The 20,103-nt window shown below is 46.8% G+C and overlaps 2 protein-coding genes across 4 annotated transcripts; both read left to right on the top strand.

Annotated features, from left to right (window-relative positions):
• The first annotated feature begins 221 nt into the window (after positions 1-221).
• On the top strand, positions 222-7,795 carry LOC310670703 (uncharacterized protein). Of its 2 annotated transcripts, none has more exons than XM_083426395.1 (5): positions 222-459; positions 3,407-3,899; positions 5,294-5,398; positions 5,662-5,736; positions 7,173-7,795. In XM_083426395.1, the coding sequence occupies exons 2-5, from the start codon at positions 3,407-3,409 to the stop codon at positions 7,658-7,660; spliced, it is 1,161 nt and encodes a 386-aa protein (XP_083282521.1). In that variant the 5' UTR covers positions 222-459; the 3' UTR covers positions 7,661-7,795. The 2 variants fall into 2 exon arrangements, with proteins under 2 accessions (XP_083282521.1, XP_083282522.1); XM_083426396.1 differs by having other exon boundaries at positions 237-545.
• Positions 7,796-12,597: 4,802 nt separating this feature from the next.
• Positions 12,598-18,673, top strand: LOC310670883 (E3 ubiquitin-protein ligase TRIM11-like). 2 transcript variants are annotated; one of them, XM_083426710.1, is made up of 3 exons: positions 12,598-12,738; positions 15,443-15,647; positions 17,416-18,673. In XM_083426710.1, the coding sequence occupies exons 2-3, from the start codon at positions 15,572-15,574 to the stop codon at positions 18,051-18,053; spliced, it is 714 nt and encodes a 237-aa protein (XP_083282836.1). In that variant the 5' UTR covers positions 12,598-12,738; positions 15,443-15,571; the 3' UTR covers positions 18,054-18,673. The 2 variants fall into 2 exon arrangements, with proteins under 2 accessions (XP_083282836.1, XP_083282837.1); XM_083426711.1 differs by lacking the exon at positions 12,598-12,738 and adding an exon at positions 12,748-12,984 and having other exon boundaries at positions 17,416-18,269.
• The last annotated feature ends 1,430 nt before the right edge of the window (positions 18,674-20,103 follow it).

The following is a 20,103-nucleotide window of genomic DNA, read 5'->3' as shown; positions in this document are numbered from 1 at the left end:
GGGAGGCAACCACAGAATCGGGACCCCCAGAGTCATCTAGTCCACACACACCCCCCCCCCCGCTATGCAGGCGTCGAACCTAAAAAGGAGGCTGAAGGAGCTCTGCTGCCCCCCTGCGCCAAAACCCGGAGTAGCACGCTTTCAGTAACGATACGTGAACACAGCCCAGTGCACCTCCCAGGAAGGAGCAATCCGAAAGCAAACCTCCACGGATCCACCCACTTCCGCTGACTTTCCGCAGCGGGCGGAGAAAGCCGTGGGAATCCGCGGTGTCCCCCCCCCCCCCGCGCGCGCCTCGCTCCAGGATTGGACGAGGGGGCTTCCTGGAACGTTCCTGAGCCGCGCCAGGTCCAATCAGAGGAGCCGCTCCGCGCCACCACCCCCTGCGACTCGAGCTGCCTTTTGTTTTGGGCTCCGCTTTGCAGGCGCGGCTCTTCCTCGTTGCTCCTTCCCTGCAAGGTGTTTGGTGAAAAATCCGTCGGTGTTTTTTTGGAGGGGGGCGGCAGGGGGGGGGGTGCAGTGGTTTCCGCGTGGACTCCCACCTCGTAAGCTGTTGCTGCCAGGCGGGGAGGCAGGCGGCGGGTGCACCCTCTGCGCTGAATCGGGTGGCATTTTAGGGGGGGGGGCAGATGCAGGGCCGGATTGAGGTTTGATGAGGCCCTAACCAGCCTTTCTCAACCTGTGAGTCCCTAGACGTTGTTGAACTACAACTCCTATTACCCCTAGCTAGCAAGGCCGGAGCTCAGGGATGATGGGAGTTGTAGTCCAACAACATCTGGGGACCCACAGGTTGAGAACCGCTGCAAGATAATGGGGCCCATTATATGTCCAGTTGTCCTTTATCAGCAACAAATTATCGCTTTTTTGTGTTGAATATATGCTATATGGTAATTTATGGATCTAATAGGTAGCGCTGTGGCTGAAACCTCAGTGCCTAGGACTTGCTGATCGCATGGTTGGCGGTTCAAATCCCCGCGGCGGGGTGAGCTCCCGTCGTTCGGTCCCAGCGCCTGCCAACCTAGCAGTTCAAAAGCACCTCCGGGTGCAAGTAGATAAATAGGGACCACTTACTAGCGGGAAGGTAAATGGCGTTCCGTGTGCTGCGCTGGCTCTCCAGATGCAGCTTGTCACACTGGCCACGTGACCCGGAAGTGTCTGCGGACAGCGCTGGCTCCCGGCCTCTAGAGTGAAATGAGCGCACAACCCCAGAGTCTGTCAAGACTGGCCCATACGGGCAGGGGTACCTTTACCTTTACTAATAGGTATCTAAAGCCATTTGCATATACAGTGGTACCTCGGGTTACAGACGCTTCAGGTTACAGACTCCGCTAACCCAGAAATAGTACCTCAGGTTAAGAACTTTACCTCAGGATGAGAACGGAAATCGCGCGGCGACGGCAGGAGTCCCCATTAGCTAAAGTGGTACCTCAGGTTAAGAACAGTTTCAGGTTAAGAACGGACCTCCGGAACAAATTAAGTACGTAACCAGAGGTACCACTGTAACAAAATACAGTCATACCTCGGGTTGAAGTTGCTTCAGGTTGAGCGCTTTCGGGTTGCGCTCCGCAGCGACCTGGAAGTAACAGAACGGGTTACTTCTGGGTTTTGCCGCTCGCGCATGTGCAGGCGGTCAAAATGAAGTGGCGAATCGCGACACAGACCAGGGTTGCGTTCGCTTCAGGATGCGAACGGGGCTCCATAACGGATCCCGTTCGTATCCAGAGGTACCACTGTATGTATTTTATCAAAGTAATTGTTGAACTGAAACACAATTAAGAAGAAGTATATTAATAGTGAAATGCAATTAAGAAGAAGTATGTTAATCGTGAAATAATTATTAAGCTCTCACTTAAAATGATTTTTTTATTCATAACAAACTAATTCAAACACATTGGCATTTGGCAATAACAAAAGTTCCTTTAGAAACACAAAGACTCATAATCTAATCTCTAGAAACTTGCTGTAACATGAAACAATAATAGCAAACCAGTGATATTTTAGGGAACAGGCTAGCCAGCAGAGTCCATTATATCATAGGGGCCTACACAACAAAAACACTGTTGCTGTACAGTCATACCTCGGGTTACAGATGCTTCAGGTTGCGTTTTTTTGGGTTGTGGACCGCCAAAACCCATAAGTACTAGAACGGGTTACTTCCGGATTTCGGTGGTCACGCATGCGCAGATGTGCTTAATCACGCTTTGCGCATGCACAGATGCGCCGAGTCGCAAACGCGCCGCTGCGGGTTGCGGATGTGCATCCTGCACGGATCACGTTCGCAACCCGAGCATCCACTGTGTGTAGGTTTTATTTTGTTTTTTAGCTTATATTTTGGAAATGTACACCCAGTTTTTTCCCCTTTAATTTTTTGGGGGGGCCCCAAGAGAGTGGGACCCTAAGCTATAACTTGTTTAGCTTATACGTAAATCCGGCACTGGGTGCAGCGGATTCCGATGCCTCTATTTCTCTCCCCTCCCACCTTTGTTCCTGATGGAGGTCTTCCCTCTCCCCTTCTTCCCTGGCGGGGAGGGGGCAGGCGTCATTTCGGGGTTCTGCTCCAGTGCCTACATGCCTTGGGCCGGCCCTTGCCCATCGCCACCTGCTTGGGGTTCAGTTTGCAGGAGGGAGGGGGCGGTGAGGAGCCAAGCGAGTTGATTCCTATAACGAGCCTGTGAGGAGGGTGGATAAAAATCAATGTGTTTTTTTTTAAAAAAATCCAATTTTAAAAAAATTTAAATCGGCTTTTAAAAAAGTTAAATTGGAATTTTTAAAATAAAATGCTTTTGGAGGAAAAATCTTTCTAAAGGTGGTTTTCTATTTAAGTTACATCATAGCCCAAAGGCTATTCATCAGTAAAAAATGATTTGTTTTAAGTTTTTCAGTTTAAGGCTTTTAAAAAATAATAAATGTTTAACCACATCAGTTAACAAACCTGGATACATATGCAATAATGTTATTGTTTTAGTTAAATAGTTTAAATTGTTATTAAGGAAATGATTATTTTCCTCCTCCTAATAAAGTACAGCAGAAAAGTTGTCCAAATATAAACAGTTAACTTATTAACTTACTGATCTGGCTGGCTTGGTGGGTGTCCCCTTCCTCCCTCACGGCTCCATGTGTGTCCCTCCCGGAACTTATTAAACATCATAAAATAATTTCATAATTATCAGTCTATGTATTTCTAATAGTATAACCAAATTAGTAATTGTAAAAACTACTCTGAAAATTTATTATTCCAAAAACGAAGCCTTTGTCTGGTTGTAAATATTGAGATTATGCCAGCTAGATTAGCTTTCTTGAGGTCTCTTTAGTTTGGTTAGCTTTTAAGATTCTGTCAGTTGTAGCTTACGCATTCTCTGTGTGCGTTTCGAAACTCTCTTTATTTTCCTCCCCGTCGTTTCGATAGATGACTGGCAACAGCAGCGGGGGAACCAGCAACGGCCGCAAGGGCCGTGGCGTTTCATGGCGGCTCCAGGAAACCTTGAATCTCCTGGACATCTGGGGAGAGCAGAAAATTCAGGACCAGCTCCGCAACAGCCACCAAAACATAGACTTTTTTGAATACATCGCCCAAAAGATGGCCACCCGGGGCCATCGCCGGACCGCCCTGGAGTGCCGCTCAAAGACCAAAGTGATGAGGCTGGAATATAAGCGTGTGATTGATCACAACTCCAAGGCGGGGAGCAGCAAGGTGACTTGCCCTTTCTACGATCAGCTGCACCGCATCCTCCAGGGCAACGCAAGCATGAAACCCAGCCGGGTCGGGCGAACCCTGAGCTTCCACCTGGTGCCGCAGCCGGAAGCAGCGCAGGAACAGCCTCAGCCGGCAGCGGAAGAAATCATTCCACCAGACGTCCATGTGGTTAATGTTGGAGAATACCTCAAGCAAGAGGACTCTGGTAGGTTTCCACAGCCACAGCTGCCCTGAGTCCTGCTTACGCTATTCGGTCATTTTAATACAGTGGTACCTCGGGTTACATACGCTTCAGGTTACAGACTCTGCTAACCCAGAAATAGCGCTTCAGGTTAAGAACTTTGCTCCAGGATAAGAACAGAAATCGTGCTCCAGTGGCGCGGCGGCAGGCCCCATTAGCTAAAGTGGTGCTTCAGGTTAAGAACAGTTTCAGGTTAAGAACAGACCTCTGGAACGAATTAAGTACTTAACCCGAGTTACCACTGTATTTCTCCACACCGATATTTAGCGATGCCTGTTCAACAGGATCATTTCTAGGGGGGAGTTTGATTGCCAGTATGCGTTGCGGCCTCCTGTTTCCTTTCTCAAGAGAAAAATGCTGCAGTTATAGTTTTCCTCTGTAGCGTACAGTGGTGCCTTGGTTCTCAGACTTCATCCGTTCCAGAAGTTGGTTCCAAAACCAAAGCGTTCCAAAACCAAGGCACGCTTTCCCATAGAAAGTAATGCAAAATGGATTAATCCGTTCCAGACTTTTCAAAACAACCCCTAAAACTCAAGTTAACATAAATTTTACTATCTAACGAGGCAACTGGTCTATAAAATGAAAGCAATAAACAATGTACTGCAGTCACACAATCAATCAGTAGCTGAACTGGGTTCCACACAGTCACAAAAACACAACAAAAAGAGCCACAAAACCAAAAGTGCAAAATTAGCAAAGACAGATAGACCTCAACGTGGCATTCAAAACGGAAGTGTAACACTCAAAATGGAGCACGTTCAGCTTCTGAAAAAAGTCCGCAAACCAGAACACTTACGTCTGGGTTTGCAGTGTCTGGGTTCCAAGTTGTTTGAGTACCAAGGCATTTGAGAACCAAGGTACCACTGTACATGAATAAACAATATTCTCTATGTTATCTTTTTCAGTCCTTGGTGGGACTACTGAAATGAAATTGGGGGGGGGGTAACTTCTTTTACCCATTTCACTAGGCCAGCCTTCCCCTATCTAGTTTATCTAGTTTCCCCCAGATGTTTGGGGCAACAGCCAGTAGTCTAAACATGGGGGGGGGACCAGTTTGGGGAAGGCTATTGGTCATTTTTACATGGTGATATCCTATTATTTTAGCACCCACCATGAATTATTGTTGAGGGTCGAGCGTTCAGGGGTTGGCATGAAAGAGAAAAATTTGAGCCACATTTTTTAAAAAAGCATTTCTTTATTATTTTCTTAAGTTGCGTTACAAACGTAACCAATTGTCTGAAATATTTGTATAAGCTGTAAAGCACCACCCGTGTTTCAGGAATGTGTGTCTGTTTCCTCTAGCTGTTTTAACTTTGACTACTGGTGGGTATTTTCCCCCTGATTGCTTTGTTCTCCAGATGACACAGGAATGGTGACTGGGAATGGTACTGAGGAAGACATGGCAGAGGCTGGGGAGAACGACATGGCAGCGATGAAGGAGGAAGACAGCAATGAAGGCAGTGGTAAGAATTGGCCCCTTGAACTGTGTGTTTGGTGGGTGTGTTGCTTTGCCCTGCGGGTGCTGGAGAAATTGCGGTGAAAATGTTCTGCATGGTAACTCTGCTATGAATCCTTTTGCTGTTTCATTTGCAACACCCTTATCTTTTTGTGCAACAATTTTTTACATAAAAAACCCTGTGCATTTCTGTTGTGCAAACCCAGCTCTGCTAACCTTCTTTGGTCTCAGATATTTCTGCTTTGTTTTTCTCCCTGCGTTTTGCCACAGGGAGAGACCTGGATTATCAGAGACCCCAAGTTAACCAAATAAGCCCCTTGCATCAGGGTGTCCCCGTCAACACAGGTACGCGGTGTCCAAATACAACTCTTGGTTTTGTTTTGTCTGCCACATGAATTTACATTCAAGAATAGTCACAGCTGCTGTTTTTACTGTTCTTGCAATTGGTGTACAGTCATACCTTGGTTTTCAAACAGCTTAGTTCTCAAACGCCGCAAACCTGGAAGTGACTGTTCCGGTTTGTGAACTACTTTTGAAAGCCAAATGTCCGATGGGGCTTCCGTAGCTTCTGATTGGCTGTAGGAGCTTCCTGCAGCCAATCAGAAGCCGCGCTCTGATTCAGTTCAGCCATTTGAGACGGATGGAAGAAGTCATTGTGATCTGTGCTCAGTTACTCAGTTGAAGAAGTTCCAGCAGATCTGGATTCTTGAGTACAGTGGTACCTCGGGTTACAGACGCTTCAGGTTACAGACTCCGCTAACCCAGAAATATTATCTCGGGTTAAGAATTTTGCTTCAGAATGAGAACAGAAATCGCTTGGTGGCAGCATGGCAGCAGCGGAAGACCCCATTAGCTAAAGTGGTACCTAAGGTTAAGAACAGTTTTAGAATGGACCTCCAGAACGAATTAAGTTCTTAAGCAGAAGTACCACTGTAATGTGGAAAGAGATTTGGCTCGGTTGCATTAGGTTTTCTGGGAGTGGTGAGAGTGGTGTTGACCCATGTTTCTCATGGGTACCTTGGGTTAAGAACTTAATTCCTTCTGGAGGTCTGCTCTTAACCTGAAACTGTTCTTAACCTGAGGTACCACTTTAGCTAATGGGGCCTCCCGCTGCTGCCGCGCCGCCACTGCACAATTTCTGTTCTCATTCTGAAGCAAAGTTCTTAACCTGAGGTACTATTTCTGGGTTAGTGGAATCTGTAACCTGAAGCGTCTGTAACCCGAGGTACCACTGTACATTGTTTATTGCTTTCATTTTATGGATCAATAGTCTTGTTAGACAGTAAAATTCATGTTAACTTGCTGTTTTAAGGGTTGCTTTTAAAAGTCTGGAACCCGAGGTACCACTGTGCCTGTGTGGGCATGCATCATTTGACGAACCATTGCTTCATTTGTTGTTGTTATACAACAACGAAATTGACGAAAATGTCTTGCGATTCTTGAGGGTTTTTTTCGCTCCCCAACCCCTTTTTCTAAAGCGCTAAGCTGCTAATAGCCTTTTAGCAGCTAATCCGCTAATCCCTTAAGCCTTTAATAGCCGTTAATAGTCCTTAAACTGCTAATAGCGCTAATCCACTAATGGACTTGCATCGCAAGACGAAAAACCCGCAAGATGAGAATCGCGGAACGGATTCTTTTCGTCTTGCGAGGCACCACTGTACCTGTGTGGGCATGCATCTTTTGACAAACAATTGCTTCATTTGTTGTTGTTGTTGTCATAAAAAGTTAAATAAAAGTAAATAAGTAAAATAAAGTTATCATTTGTATTTCCCTGCCCTCAGAACCCCCCGTGGCCCACCCGCCACCCGCCCCATCTCCCCTGGCTGACTTTGCCATACTGCGGCCCAAGAAGAGGAAAGGGGCCGAGACCCTGTTCCAGGAGTTGCTGCAGCAGTCGAGAGAGGAGCAGGATGAGCTCCTCCTTGAGATGGGCCGCGACAGGGAGGTGGCGCTCAGTCTCCTGAAGACCCTGAGGCAGGATGCGGCCGGGTGCCGGGAGGAGCGGAGGCAGATTATGGAGACGATGCGCGCCCACAATGAGATTCTGAAGGGACTGGCCGCCAACCTCAGCAGCCTCACCGACGCCTTTGCCAGCCCCCCGCAGGCCAGGACACCTCGCCCCGGCGTGCCCAACAGCGCCGCGGCCCAGAGGGGCCACGCCAGGCCCAATGACGAGAACTGCAGCCCGCGGAGCCCCCTCCGTCGGTTGCACTCCAACAACCTGTCCTCATCGCTGTTCCCCGCCAACAACACGCACCACATGGCCTAGCCCTGGAGAGACCAAAGAAATGGCCGCCGCGAACACTTGTGCTTTTTACCAAGAGACGTTTTCCAGTCAGTTTTTGAAAACAGGTTGTTGTGAAAGAACGGGTAGCTTGAAATAAACTTGTTGCTGAAAAAGGAACTCTGGATCACCTGTTTCTCTGCAGGCCCATTCATCCAGCTGCTTACAGTGCAGAGGTGCCTTTCAAAGGGTGTCAAACTGCCCTGGTCCATTGGGAAAGGCAGGAGGGTTGTTTATAACCCACCCATCTGGCTGGGCTTCCAACAAAATATTAAAATACAGTGGTACCTCAGGTTAAGAACTTAATTCGTTCTGGAGGTCCGTTCTTAACCTGAAATTGTTCTTAACCTGAAGCACCACTTTAGCTAATGGGGCCTCCTGCTGCCGCTGCACCGCCAGAGCACAATTTCTGTTCTCATCCTGAAGCAAAGTTCTTAACCTGAAGCACTATTTATGGGTTAGCAGAGTCTGTAACCTGAAGCGTATGTAACCCGAGGTACCACTGTACCGCAATGCATCAAACATTAAAAGCTTCCCTAAACAGGGCTGCCTTCGGATGTCTTCTAAAAGTCTGGTAGATTTTCTCTTTGAGGGCGTTCCACTGGGCGGGCGCCACCACCGAGAAGGCCCTCTGCCTGGTTCCCTGTAACTTGGCTTCTTGCAGCAAGGGTACCGCCAGAAGGCTCTCGGTGCTGGAGACCTCAGTGTCTGGGCAGAACAATGGGAGTGCAGCTGCTCCTTCAAGTATACTGGACCGAGGCTGTTTAGGGCTTTAAAGGTCAGCACCAACACTTTGAATTGTGCTCGGAAACGTACTGGCAGCCAATGTAGGTCTTTCAAGACTGGTGTTATGTGGTCTCGGCGGCTGCTCCCAGTCACCAGTCTAGCTGCCCCATTCGTCCAGCCCCAGGCTTAATTATTATTAATTATTGAATTTATATACCAAGGAATTCAAGGTGCTGTACTGGGTTTTCCTCCTCCCCATTTCCTCCTCGCAACAACCCTGTGACGTAGGTTATGGTAAGCGATGGTGGCAGCTTCAAACACATATAAAAACATAATAGAACATCAAACATTAAAATCTTCCCTATACAGGGCTGCCTTCAGATTTCTTCTAAAGGTTGTGTATATCTTTATCTGAAGGGATGGCCTTCCACAGTGAGGGTCCCACTATTATTATTTTATTTATTATTATTGATGGAATTTATATACCGCCCTGTACCCGGAGGTCTCAGGGCGGTTCACAAAACAAAATCAAAATATAAAACCATGAAATACCTAATCAAAATAAAAACAACAACCCAATAACCTCACCCCACCCCCATTTTAAAAGGTCAATTGACTGAACCAAAGGCCTGGTTAAAAAGGAGCGTTTTTGCCTGGCGCCTATTAGTGTATAATGAAGGCACCAGGTGAACTTCCCTGGGGAGAGCATTCCGCAGACGGGGAACCACCGCAGAAAAGGCCCCGTTCTCGTGTTGCTACCCTCTGGACCTCTCGAGGAGGCGGCACAGGAAGAAGGGCCTCAGAAGATGATCTCAGCATCTGGGTAGGTTCATATGAGAAGAGACAGTCCCTCAGGTATTGCAGTCCTTAACTAGAGTGTTACGTCTTCCCTCTTGTTTTCTCAAACAGTTTCTGGGGTGGTTTAACAATCCCTCTTTCCAGGGAACTGGGAATGGTCATTCGTGGAATAGGGATCTCCCGGCAACACTTTTTAACAGATTACATTTCCCAGGATTCTTGGGGGAAGCCATGCCTGTTTTAAAATGGCGGGACACTTCTCTAAATGCAGAGAGTCTTGTGCACCTGTGGTTGCTGTTTTGTATAATTTGTTCCTTTGGAAATTAAACAGTTAAAGAGCAACTGCCACAGAAGAGATATGGAGTTTCCACCCTGCGGTTTCTGTTTCTCGTAATCAACAGCTTTCTTTTTCTCCTAAGTTTCTTGGGCTGACCCTTTGAACCACTTGGTAAAAACAGTTGCAGAGGTTAATGATGATACTCTGGGTTACCCCAGCCAAACTGTGTGGCTTCCAGCATATTGTTGTTGTTGTTTAGTCGTGTCTGACTCTTCGTGACCCCATGGACCAGAGCACGCCAGGCACTCCTGTCTTCCATGGCCTCCCGCAGTTTGGTCAGACTCATGTTTGTAGCTTCAAAGACACTATCCAACCATCTCGTCCTCTGTTGTCCCCTTCTCCTTGTGCCCTCCATCTTTCCCAACATCAGGGTCTTTTCCAGGGAGTCTTCTCTTCTCAGGAGGTGGCCAAAGTATTGGAGCCTCAGCTTCAGGATCTGTCCTTCCAGGGAGCACTCAGGGCTGATTTCCTTAAGAATGGATCGGTTTGTTCTTCTTGCAGTCCCTGGGACTCTCAAGAGTCTCCTCCAGCACCATAATTCAAAAGCATCCATTCTTCGGCGATCAGCCTTCTTTATGGTCCAGCTCTCACTACTGGGAAAACCATAGCTTTTACTATACGGACCTTTGTTGGCAAGGTGATGTTTCTATAAACAAACATAATTAAGCATTAAAATCCTCCCTATACAGGGCTGCCTTCAGAAAACAACCATCATGTTATCATGGAAACCAAATAGAGCTGGTGAGACCATTTCACTCCTGCACAAAAACATATACGCCCAATTTTCCAAGTGTCTGCTATGAGCTCTAGCTGGCTAATCCACCGACACAGCTTTTTCCACCCTCAACTTTTATACTTGCAAGCAGCCTGGAAGCTTCAGAGATCTTTGACAGACCACTTCATAAAAAAATATATTTATTTACAAAATTTCTACATCACCTTTCTGTGATTCTATGAGAGTGGATAGGGAAGGGGTTGTACCATTGCAGGGTGGCCTGGGGCTGGTCCTGGGATCACTAAGGTGATTTGAGGGTATGGATGAGGAGCAGGAGAGGTTTGGTTCATTTGGCATCTCAAGCTGAGCCTACCCGATTCACACTTTCTGAAAGAGCACAGGAACTGAAAGGCAGCCATCTTTTGAAACCCGCGCTTCTCCACATTTTGCAATGCAGCTGTCCATTTGTGTGTGCAAAAGTGCATACACCGATGTAAAGTGTGCATACAAATGCGTATAATGGGTGGGAAAAACATACACATAATGTGTTACATTAGGCAAAATTGCTTTGCAAAAATGTATCGGATTGGAGAAAGGGACATTAAAATTCTAATTAACTTTCACGAGTCCTTTAACAATAAAAACACCAGAAACGAATGTGGAGAACGGAGCTTGAGACTGGAAAAATGAGAAACTGAAAAAGAAATTGAGACATTTGCCCATCTGTACTTGATGGACCTTTGTACCCGGGTTTTAAACTTGCAGCTGGAAAGTCCCAAGTTTACAATTGAGATTGGAAATGCCAGGCTGAAGGCCATAAAACCTTTAGCTGGCCTTACGATAAATCATATGAACCTGAAAGTGGCAATAAGAGAAGTGTCCTTGAAAAATGGGCTGTATCCCTCTAGATTGGAGCCCAATCCATATTATACATTTAAAATAGCACCATACCCCTCTAAACACACTCTAGAATAGCACCATTTCCCCTCATAAAATCCTGGGAACCGGAGTTCGTTTAGGTTTCTGAGAATTGTTAGATGAAAGGAACCCTGTTCCCCTCACAGAGCTTCACACAGCTTCCTGTGGGAATGAGAGCTCTGTGTGGAGACCTAGAGATGTCCTAGCAATTCTCGCCACCTTTATCATAAACGACAGATCTATTACAGGGTTCTTTTGAGGGGCTAGCCATGACTGTTCTAAAGTCTAGATTGCTTTGAGTCTATAGTGCAGATGTGGCCTTCGTTCCCGTGCAAGTCAATGCGCCTGAAGTCATGGCACGTGGTGTCCCATTGATTTCAGTGGGAACAGACTACAACTGGGCAGACTGGGGAATTTTTTCTGCCTCCAAGACCCCCTGGAAAAGGGCGCTTCGCTGGCTGGCTGCAGAGAGCGGAGCTGAACTGCTTCTTGGAGGAAGTCGATGTCACCTGTCGGCTTTCCTCATTGACTTTGTAGGCTCCTGTGGTTGGACTAGAGGACCCTCACAGCCCCTTCCAACACTACAGTTCCTTTTTTTTAAGATTCTTTATTACAAAACAATTTACATAGAATGTAAACAAAATGGAAAACAACATAATCATCATTAAAGGTAAAGGGACCCCTGACCATTAGGTCCAGTCATGGCCAACTCTGGGGTTGCGGCGCTCACCTCGCTTTATTGGCCGAGGGAGGCGGCGTACAGCTTCCGGGTCATGTGGCCAGCAGGACTAAGCCGCTTCTGGCGAACCAGAGCAGCGCACGGAAACGCCGTTTACCTTCCCACCAGAGCGGTACCTATTTATCTACTTGCACTTTGACGTGCTTTCGAACTGGTGGGTTGGCAGAAGCAGGGACCGAGCAACAGAAACTCACCCCGTCGCGGGGATTCGAACCGCCGACCTTCTGATCGGCAAGTCCTAGGCTCTGTGGTTTAACCCACAGCATCACCCATGTCCCTCCTGTGCATAAAGGTACCAACCCCTTTTTTGCATCTCCAGCAAATCCAGTTTGGCCGGGGTCAGATACTATTGGTACAGCGTTTTCATTAGGTTTTCTCTCAAATTATAACATGCAGTGAACCTTATGTCTTCTCTCCACGCTGCATACAGTTCCATGGGGAGGCTTCTCTGCCCCCAGGCGGCCGCCCCTCTCACATCTTTCCAGGGTGCCCCCGTGAGGCAACCACCTCGCCTCTCTTTCTCCCAATAACTTAGCTCATAAATACAGGCTTGTTTGAGCACTTACGTCCGCTTACGTGAAATACGACCATTTATGAGAAATGCAAAACCGATAAGCAAAGGTTTCGTTTTGCAGAGCTTGGCCTTGCCAAAAAGTCCGCTGAGTAAACAGTTAGGATTGCATCGGATGGAGTAGTATCAAGGGCAGGCTATAAAAGCACCTGAGGAGAGAGGCGGCGAGAAACATTGATGTGGAGTCTCTGCCGGGAGGCTGCTGTCAACTTCAGAGACACGGAAACTTGAAGACTGGAGAGGTCTGATTAGCCAGCAGGTCTGTTTATTCCGCTGTTTCATGTCCTATTGTGGATGGAAGTGTGGTCTGAGTTTCCCCCGGCAGCCTCATCTTGTGGCTTTGCTGGATATCCCGAGTCTGCCTTGGCCTTTGTAAGTTCCCTTGTATGTGTGCGCGATAACTGCAAATATGCATTTTGTGGCGATGCCTCCGGTTGTCTTGAGTATCCTCTGCCTCAAAGCAAAAAGGTTTCACAGACAGAGGAGTTCTGGGTCTGGGATCAAGGTAAGGAGGAAGGAGCAAGATGCAGAGCTATTTGTTTGTTTGTTGTGTGCTTACTTGCTTACACTCTGCACCTTCAAAAAGTTCCTGTTTTGTTTTTTTACCCCCACAAAAATCATTTAATTTTAAAAATAATTTATATACCTCCTTAAGTACCACAGTTTCTAAGCAACATACAAAACACAGATACAGCAATAAGAAATAGCACCTTATAAACGGAAAACCTCAAGAATATTAAAACTTTGCAGAATAGAAAAGCAGGATAAAAGCACAGTGGAATTTAGAACATTTATAAATTCCCATAAATGGGTCATATTTGCTGAGACTGGTATTTTTTTAAAAAAATAAAAAAGCAGTTTTGGGATTTATGCTGGGAAGCAGTAGTTTTTATAGTTTTTTGTCCGTCCCCCCAAAAACCAGTGATTCTCACACTTCCTCCTCACTCCCATAGACTACTTGAAAATTGCTGGTGGTCTTAGCAGACCAGTGGATTATTTTAATTATTTTGCCTATTGTAGCTATTGTAACCATAGCTGTCAACCTTCCCTTTTTTTGGCAGGAAATTCCCTTATTCCAGCGCCATTTCCCACTGCTATCCCGGATTGTTATATATCCCGTAGACTGTCCCTGGGACAGGTGAGGCTGCTGATCCCTTATTTTCAAATCTGAAAGTTGACAGCTATGATTGTAATTTGCACTGTGCTAGGTTTTTCACTGTATTTTTACAGCTTCTTTCATTTGTTACATTGCATTTTGCTTCATCACCGTTTGCATTCCATAGAATTAAAAAAAACTGTAAAACAACAAAAATGCGAGGCAAGAAATAAAATAAGCAATTGAACGTGCAGTTAATAATCAAGATGAACATGTAATGTAGAGATGCCATGGACCACCCGAATGAAGTTCACATACCACAGTTTAGGAAGCCCTGTGCTAACCTATTAGGAATAGAGGAGCAGCTGTATATTATGGAATGTCAGTTCTTGGCGGGGGGGCAAAATTAAGTTCTGATTGTGTTTTTCCTCACTAATTTATATGGCCACAGAACAGTCCTCCCCACCCCTTTTAGAGACCACCTAGTCCAGGGTTTCTTAAAATTACTTTGCAGGACCACAATCTTGATCTTGAGGACAACGGTTACCTAGGTTAAGGTAAAAGGACCCCTGACTATTAGGTCCAGTCGTGACCGACTCTGGGGTTGCAGCGCTCATCTCGCTTTATTGGCCAAGGGAGCCGGTGTACAGCTTCCGGGTCATGTGGCCAGCATGACTAAGCCGCTTCTGGCGAACCAGAGCAGCGCACGGAAACGCCATTTACCTTCCCGCCAGAGCAGTACCTATTGATCTACTTGCATTTTGACGTGCTTTCGAACTGCTAGGTTGGCAGGAGCAGGGACCGAGCAACGGGAGCTCACCCTGTTGTGGGGATTCGAACCGCCAACCTTCTGATCGGCAAGTCCTAGGCTCTGTGGTTTAACACACAGCACCACCTGCGTCCCTTATGGTTACCTACTCTAGTTTAAAGCTCATCCAATTATGGAGTTTCCTTAGGGTGCCACCAGACAGGAGTCTGCTGTGACATTGAGGTACCACTTTAGCTAATGGGGCCTCCCACTGCCGCCGTGCAGTTTCTGTTCTCATCCTGAAGCAAAGTTCTTAACCCAAGGTACTATTTCTGGGATAGTGGCGTCTGTTACTTGAACTGTCTGTAACCTGAGGTACAGGGTTGGAGAAAGTTCCCATCAGGCCCAGCCAGCATAGTCAATGTTCAGGGATGATGGGAAATGGAGCCCCAGAACATCTGAAGGGCTGAAGGTCTCCCAGCATTTCTGTATAGGGACCGTTCCTTTCCCTCGGGGTTGGAGAGGCAGAGAAAGAGGAGGTGGGGCTACCTTTGAAGGTGACCCGGAAACTACAACTAATTCAGAATTTGGCAGCTAGACTGGTGACTGGGAGGAGCTGCCAAGACCACATAACACATGTCCTGAAAGACCTACACTGGCTCCCAGTATGTTTCCAAGCACAATTCAAAGTGTTGGTGCTGACCTTTAAAGCCCTAAACGGCCTCGGTCCTGTATACCTGAAGGAGCGTCTCCACCCCCATCGTTCAGCCCAGACACTGAGGTCCAGCGCCAAGGGCCTTCTGGTGGTTCCCTCCCTGTGAGAAGTGAAGGTACAGGGAACCAGACAGAGGGCCTTCTCGGTAGTGGCACCCGCCCTGTGGAACGCCCTCCCACCAGATGTCAAAGAGAAAAACAACTACCAGACTTTTAGAAGACATCTGAAGGCAGTCCTGTTCAGGGAAGCTTTTAATGTTTAATAGACTATTGTATTTTAATATTCTGTTGGAATCCACCCAGAGTGGCTGGGGAAACCCAGCCAGATGGGCGGGGTATAAATAATAAAATGTTGTTGTTGTTGTTGTTATCCGTTTGCTTCAGATTACATGTTTTGTCTTGCAGGATTCATGCCACACCACAGTCATGGGAAGGACTGACCTCTGAGTGAACGTTTTTATTTTTGCCAAAGTCACCCCTCTGCACCGCCGAAGGCACCCATTTTTGCACCGTTGTGCCGGCAACACCAAACCCATGGCAAGGTTGTGCCTGCATGAAAAGTTCAAGGAGAACATGCCTCTACGAATCCTTTCACAAACACGGAAGAAAGGTAGATCTCCGCGACTGAAACATAAGGGAGCTTTTGGCTCTTTAAATGCATGAGATGGAGGTCAAGTAGGGGGCCTTTGCGTTAAATCGCACCTGCTCCCCATGAAAAACATCATTTGAGTGTAATCCTACGTCAAAACTAGCATTTCTTAACATAAGATTGCAGCTTGCTATATGTTAGAGCACCTAGGTAAATCTAATAATCAGTTGCCAGTCCAGTTCTTGGTGAATTTAAGGCGCTCTTGCTGGTGGTGTTTAAAGCTCTAAATGGCGCCAGGCAGCCATTTAAATTTCATTGCATTGAAATCCCATATTTTTGTAAGCTCGAGGTGGCTTACGTTGTTCACATTTAATACTGTATACTGTGTATAGTTTTACTGTGCATACTGTGTTAGTTTTATGGTGTTAGCCGCCCTGAGCCCGGCTCAAGCCAGGGAGGGCAGCGTACAAATAAATTATTATTATTATTAATCCCCGAAGCACCTCTGTGAGGTAGATTAGGCTGGCCTCCTGACCAGAAGCCGGTGGAAAGCGAGTTTTGCGAGTCCCTCTCTGGTTAAGTTTATGCTTCTACTGGCACCATACAACATGCCTCCACATGTGGTGGGAGTGCTCCAAAATCCAACTATTCTGGACAACAGCCACACGAGAAATACGTAAAATAACTAAGCAAGTATTAGACATCACCCCAGAAATGGCCCTACTAAATATCTTCCAAGACAACAATGCCCATTTACACCACAAAGAACTCATAACCCACCTACTTTCAGCAGCCAGAAACATCATAACCAGACACTGGAAAGACCTGTCACGAGTAAGCATGGACCAATGGTACCAAATAGTATGGGAAACAGCCCTACTAGAAAAATTAACCAATAAACTGAAACTGACACGGGGACAAACAGAAGAAGACGCCTTCACCCCGGTATGGCTCCCCTTTATCCCATACACAGCCCAACAAGACAATGACAAGAATCCACCAACAGCATACAAATCAATATGGCTAACCTGATCCAAAACACCCACCCACCCCACTCACATACAAAAACAAAGATCACCACAGCCAACCACAAACAAACAACCACACCCTAGGCCAACCCCAACCTCTCTCACCACCAAAGGAACACAAGTGAACAGCACAAGCAATGCTGACACCAAACCCTCCATACATTAAGCAAAATAGAAACATCGCCACCCGACCCCACCCCCACCCATCTTCCCTCCCTCCACCCCTTTTTTCCTCCCCCTAATGTCTCGGGACGTGGGTGGCGCTGTGGGTAAAAGCCTCAGCGCCTAGGGCTTGCCGATCGAAAGGTCGGCGGTTCGAATCCCCGCGGCGGGGTGCGCTCCCGTTGCTCGGTCCCAGCGCCTGCCAACCTAGCAGTTCGAAAGCACCCCCGGGGGCAAGTAGATAAATAGGGACCGCTTACTAGCGGGAAGGTAAACGGCGTTTCCGTGTGCTGCGCTGGCTTGCCAGAGCAGCAATGTCACGCTGGCCACGTGACCTGGAAGTGTCTTCGGACAGCGCTGGCCCCCGGCCTCTTGAGTGAGATGGGCGCACAACCCTAGAGTCTGTCAAGACTGGCCCGTACGGGCAGGGGTACCTTTACCTTTACTAATGTCTCAACAAATGAAACGGATTTGTAAAAATGTTACATGGAAAAAATACGAGAGATATTACACATACTTCTGTAAAACAAGAAAATCTTTAATCAAAAAATAAATAAATCCAACCATCCTTCTTTCCTTCTTTTTTCTCTTCTCCGCAGTGAACGTGACTCTGGATCCCAGCACAGCTCATGCAAACCTCATCCTCTCCCAAGACCTGAAGAGAGTAAGATGGGGGTGCAGGACGCAGGACCTGCCTGACAACCCTTCGCGATTCGACTGGGAGCCCTTTGTGCTGGGCCAGGAAAGGCTCTCTTCAGGAAGACACTGGTGGGAGGTAGAAGTAGAAGAGGCGACGCCGCAGGCCTTGCGGGCTTCGCGAGAACCGTCCGTCAGGAGGAAAGGAGAGTCTCGTCCAACTGAAAGGCAATGGGAGTTGAAAGAAAACATGGAGATCTGGGCAGTGGGAGCTGCCAGAGAGTCCGTCGTGAGGAGAGGAAAGGTCAATTTCAATCCGAACGGGGGAATCTGGGCTCTGGGCAAGGCCCTGCCGGACTCACTGAGGACGCCATTGTCTCCTTATCGGCTCACGGCATTTACATCCTCCGAGAGGACCCTCTTGAGCTTGAGATACGAGCCCAGGAAGATCCGGGTGTACCTGGACTATGAAGGAGGTCGCGTGGATTTCTTTGACGCCGATACGGATGACTTGATATTCAGTTTCCCTGCAGCCTCGTTCTCCGGGGAGAGGATCTGTCCCTTTTTCGGGGTGTATTGGGGAGTCAGGCTGAGCTGCTGAAATCTCAAATTCCCCAGCAAAACCCAATGGCCAAGCGGCAAATTCTGAACTGCGAATGCTCTGTGACCAGCCGCACGTCAGGCATAAAAGGGAAATGGATTTTTGACCGATGCAGATGTCAAGAGCAAGACAGCTTTCCTCCATCACTCCTCTTCCTTGCTTTGCTTAAAACCTAAGTTCTGGTGGACTCAAAACCTTTTATGATTTTACTGTCTGGTTTTACATTGCTGTAAACCACAGACATATTTATGATACAGCAGTACAGTGGTACCTCCTGTTAAGTACTTAATTCGTTCTGGAGGGCCGTTCTTAACCTGAAACTGTTCTTAACCTGAAACACCACTTTAGCTAATGGGGCCTCTCGCTGCCGCCGCCGGAGCACAATTTCTGTTCTCAACCTGAAGCAAAGTTCTTAACCTGAAGCACTATTTCTGGGTTAGCGGAGTCTGTAACCTGAAGCGTATGTAACCTGAGGTACCACTGTATATAAATATTTATATAAATAGCTAAATAAAACCTTACTCACCAATTTGTGACATTTTGGTTGGCCATAATGTTAAACTAGTTAAAGGTAGGTTGGTCTGCCATAGTCGAAACTAAATTTAAAAAATTTAAACTAAGACAGCTGTAAGGAGACAGTTACTATATTATGCTGAAGGAAAGATCTGAAGTCATTTCTTTCAAGTACAGCCATACCTTGGTTTTCAAACAGCTTAGTTGTCAAACGTTTTAGCTCCAAAATGCCGCAAACCCAGAAGTGAGTGTTCCAGTTTTTGAACATTCTTTTGGAAGCCGAATGTCCAGCGGGCTTCCGATTGGCTGCAGGAGTTTCCTGCAGCCAATCAGAAGCCGCGCTTTGCTTTCTGAACGTTTTGGAAGTTGAATGGACCTCCAGAACAGATTCCATTCGATTTCCAAAGTACAACTGTACTGCATTTATTGTATTACACTGCGTACTCATGTAATCTCACTGTATACAAGTTGTACTAGTGACAATAAAGTATTTCAATTTCAATTATTTTAAGGCACCAAGGGACCAGACTGCTGTCACCAAGAAGCTCAAATACATAAGGCCAAAGTGGCATTTGTACTTTTCACACACACTGCAAGATCATGGGAGCTGTAGTTTACGCTCGGAGAGATACAAAGCTTAGCATCCTTAAAACTAGAGTTCCCAGCATTTTGGGGGAGGGTCCTTTAAGCATATGGTGTGTGTACACAGCCAGAGGGTTGTGCCACACTTTGAAAGAGCTCAGTGCTTTTGCTTCACAACTTCACTGGCAGAATTATTGCATTTCTATACATTCTATTAAATGCTTATTTACTGAAGTCACCTGAAATGATAGCCTGTCAGGAGGCAAGAGAAGAGAAAGCCACAACTTTTTTCTCCTGCTCTCCTTGAACAGCTTCCATCCCAGCTGGTCATTAAAAGAAATTGTAACTAAAAACTGGTCTGAGTTTGCTTACTTCCTCCTCCCAATCCATTTTCCTTTTGTGTTGTCTTTTTAAGAACTGGGACTGTTTCATTTTTGTTGATCAGGGAACAGCAGGGTAAAAACACTAAATTAAGTTCAATGAAACATGGGCTCTAGATAAATCTCATTGAACATAATGAAAGTGTGCATGCATCCACGCCTTAGCCAAGGAGAAAACCTGGAATTCAAACCAGGAACAATCTAACTTTAATCCAAGTTCACATTTGTCTTTGACTGGCATCTGTTTGCCTCCCAGAGTGGAGTGGTATTTGTATGTCAGTAGGAATCCAATGACAAGCAATGACAAACCTAGACAACATCTTAAAAAGCAGAGACATCACCTTGCCAACAAAGGTCCGTATAGTTCAAGCCATGGTTTTCCCACTAGAGATGTATGGAAGTGAGAGCTGGACCATAAAGAAGGCTGATCGCCGAAGAATGGATGCTTTTGAATTATGGTGCTAGAGGAGACTCTGGAGAGTCCCATGGACTGCAAGAAGATCAAACCTCTCCATTCTGAAGGAAATCAGCCCTGAGTGCTCACTGGAAGGACAGGTCCTGAAGCTGAGGCTCCA

This window comes from Podarcis tiliguerta (assembly GCF_965153285.1).
Source record: "Podarcis tiliguerta genome assembly, chromosome: 2".
In the NCBI taxonomy this organism is placed as follows: domain Eukaryota; kingdom Metazoa; phylum Chordata; class Lepidosauria; order Squamata; family Lacertidae; genus Podarcis; species Podarcis tiliguerta.
The sequence above is the reverse complement of the archived record's forward strand: the minus strand, read 5'-3'. Positions and strand labels throughout refer to the sequence as shown.

What these genes read in the sequence shown, in the direction of transcription:
- LOC310670703 (XM_083426395.1), top strand. Translation starts at nt 3,407, where the DNA reads ATGACTGGCAACAGCAGCGGGGGAACCAGCAACGGCCGCAAGGGCCGT. An exon ending in AGACAGCAATGAAGGCAGTG is followed by an intron (nt 5,399 to 5,661) that starts GTAAGAATTGGC and finishes GTTTTGCCACAG; the next exon opens with GGAGAGACCTGGATTATCAG. An exon ending in GGGTGTCCCCGTCAACACAG is followed by an intron (nt 5,737 to 7,172) that starts GTACGCGGTGTC and finishes CCCTGCCCTCAG; the next exon opens with AACCCCCCGTGGCCCACCCG.
- LOC310670883 (XM_083426710.1), top strand. Translation starts at nt 15,572, where the DNA reads ATGGCAAGGTTGTGCCTGCATGAAAAGTTCAAGGAGAACATGCCTCTA. An exon ending in TTCACAAACACGGAAGAAAG is followed by an intron (nt 15,648 to 17,415) that starts GTAGATCTCCGC and finishes TCTTCTCCGCAG; the next exon opens with TGAACGTGACTCTGGATCCC.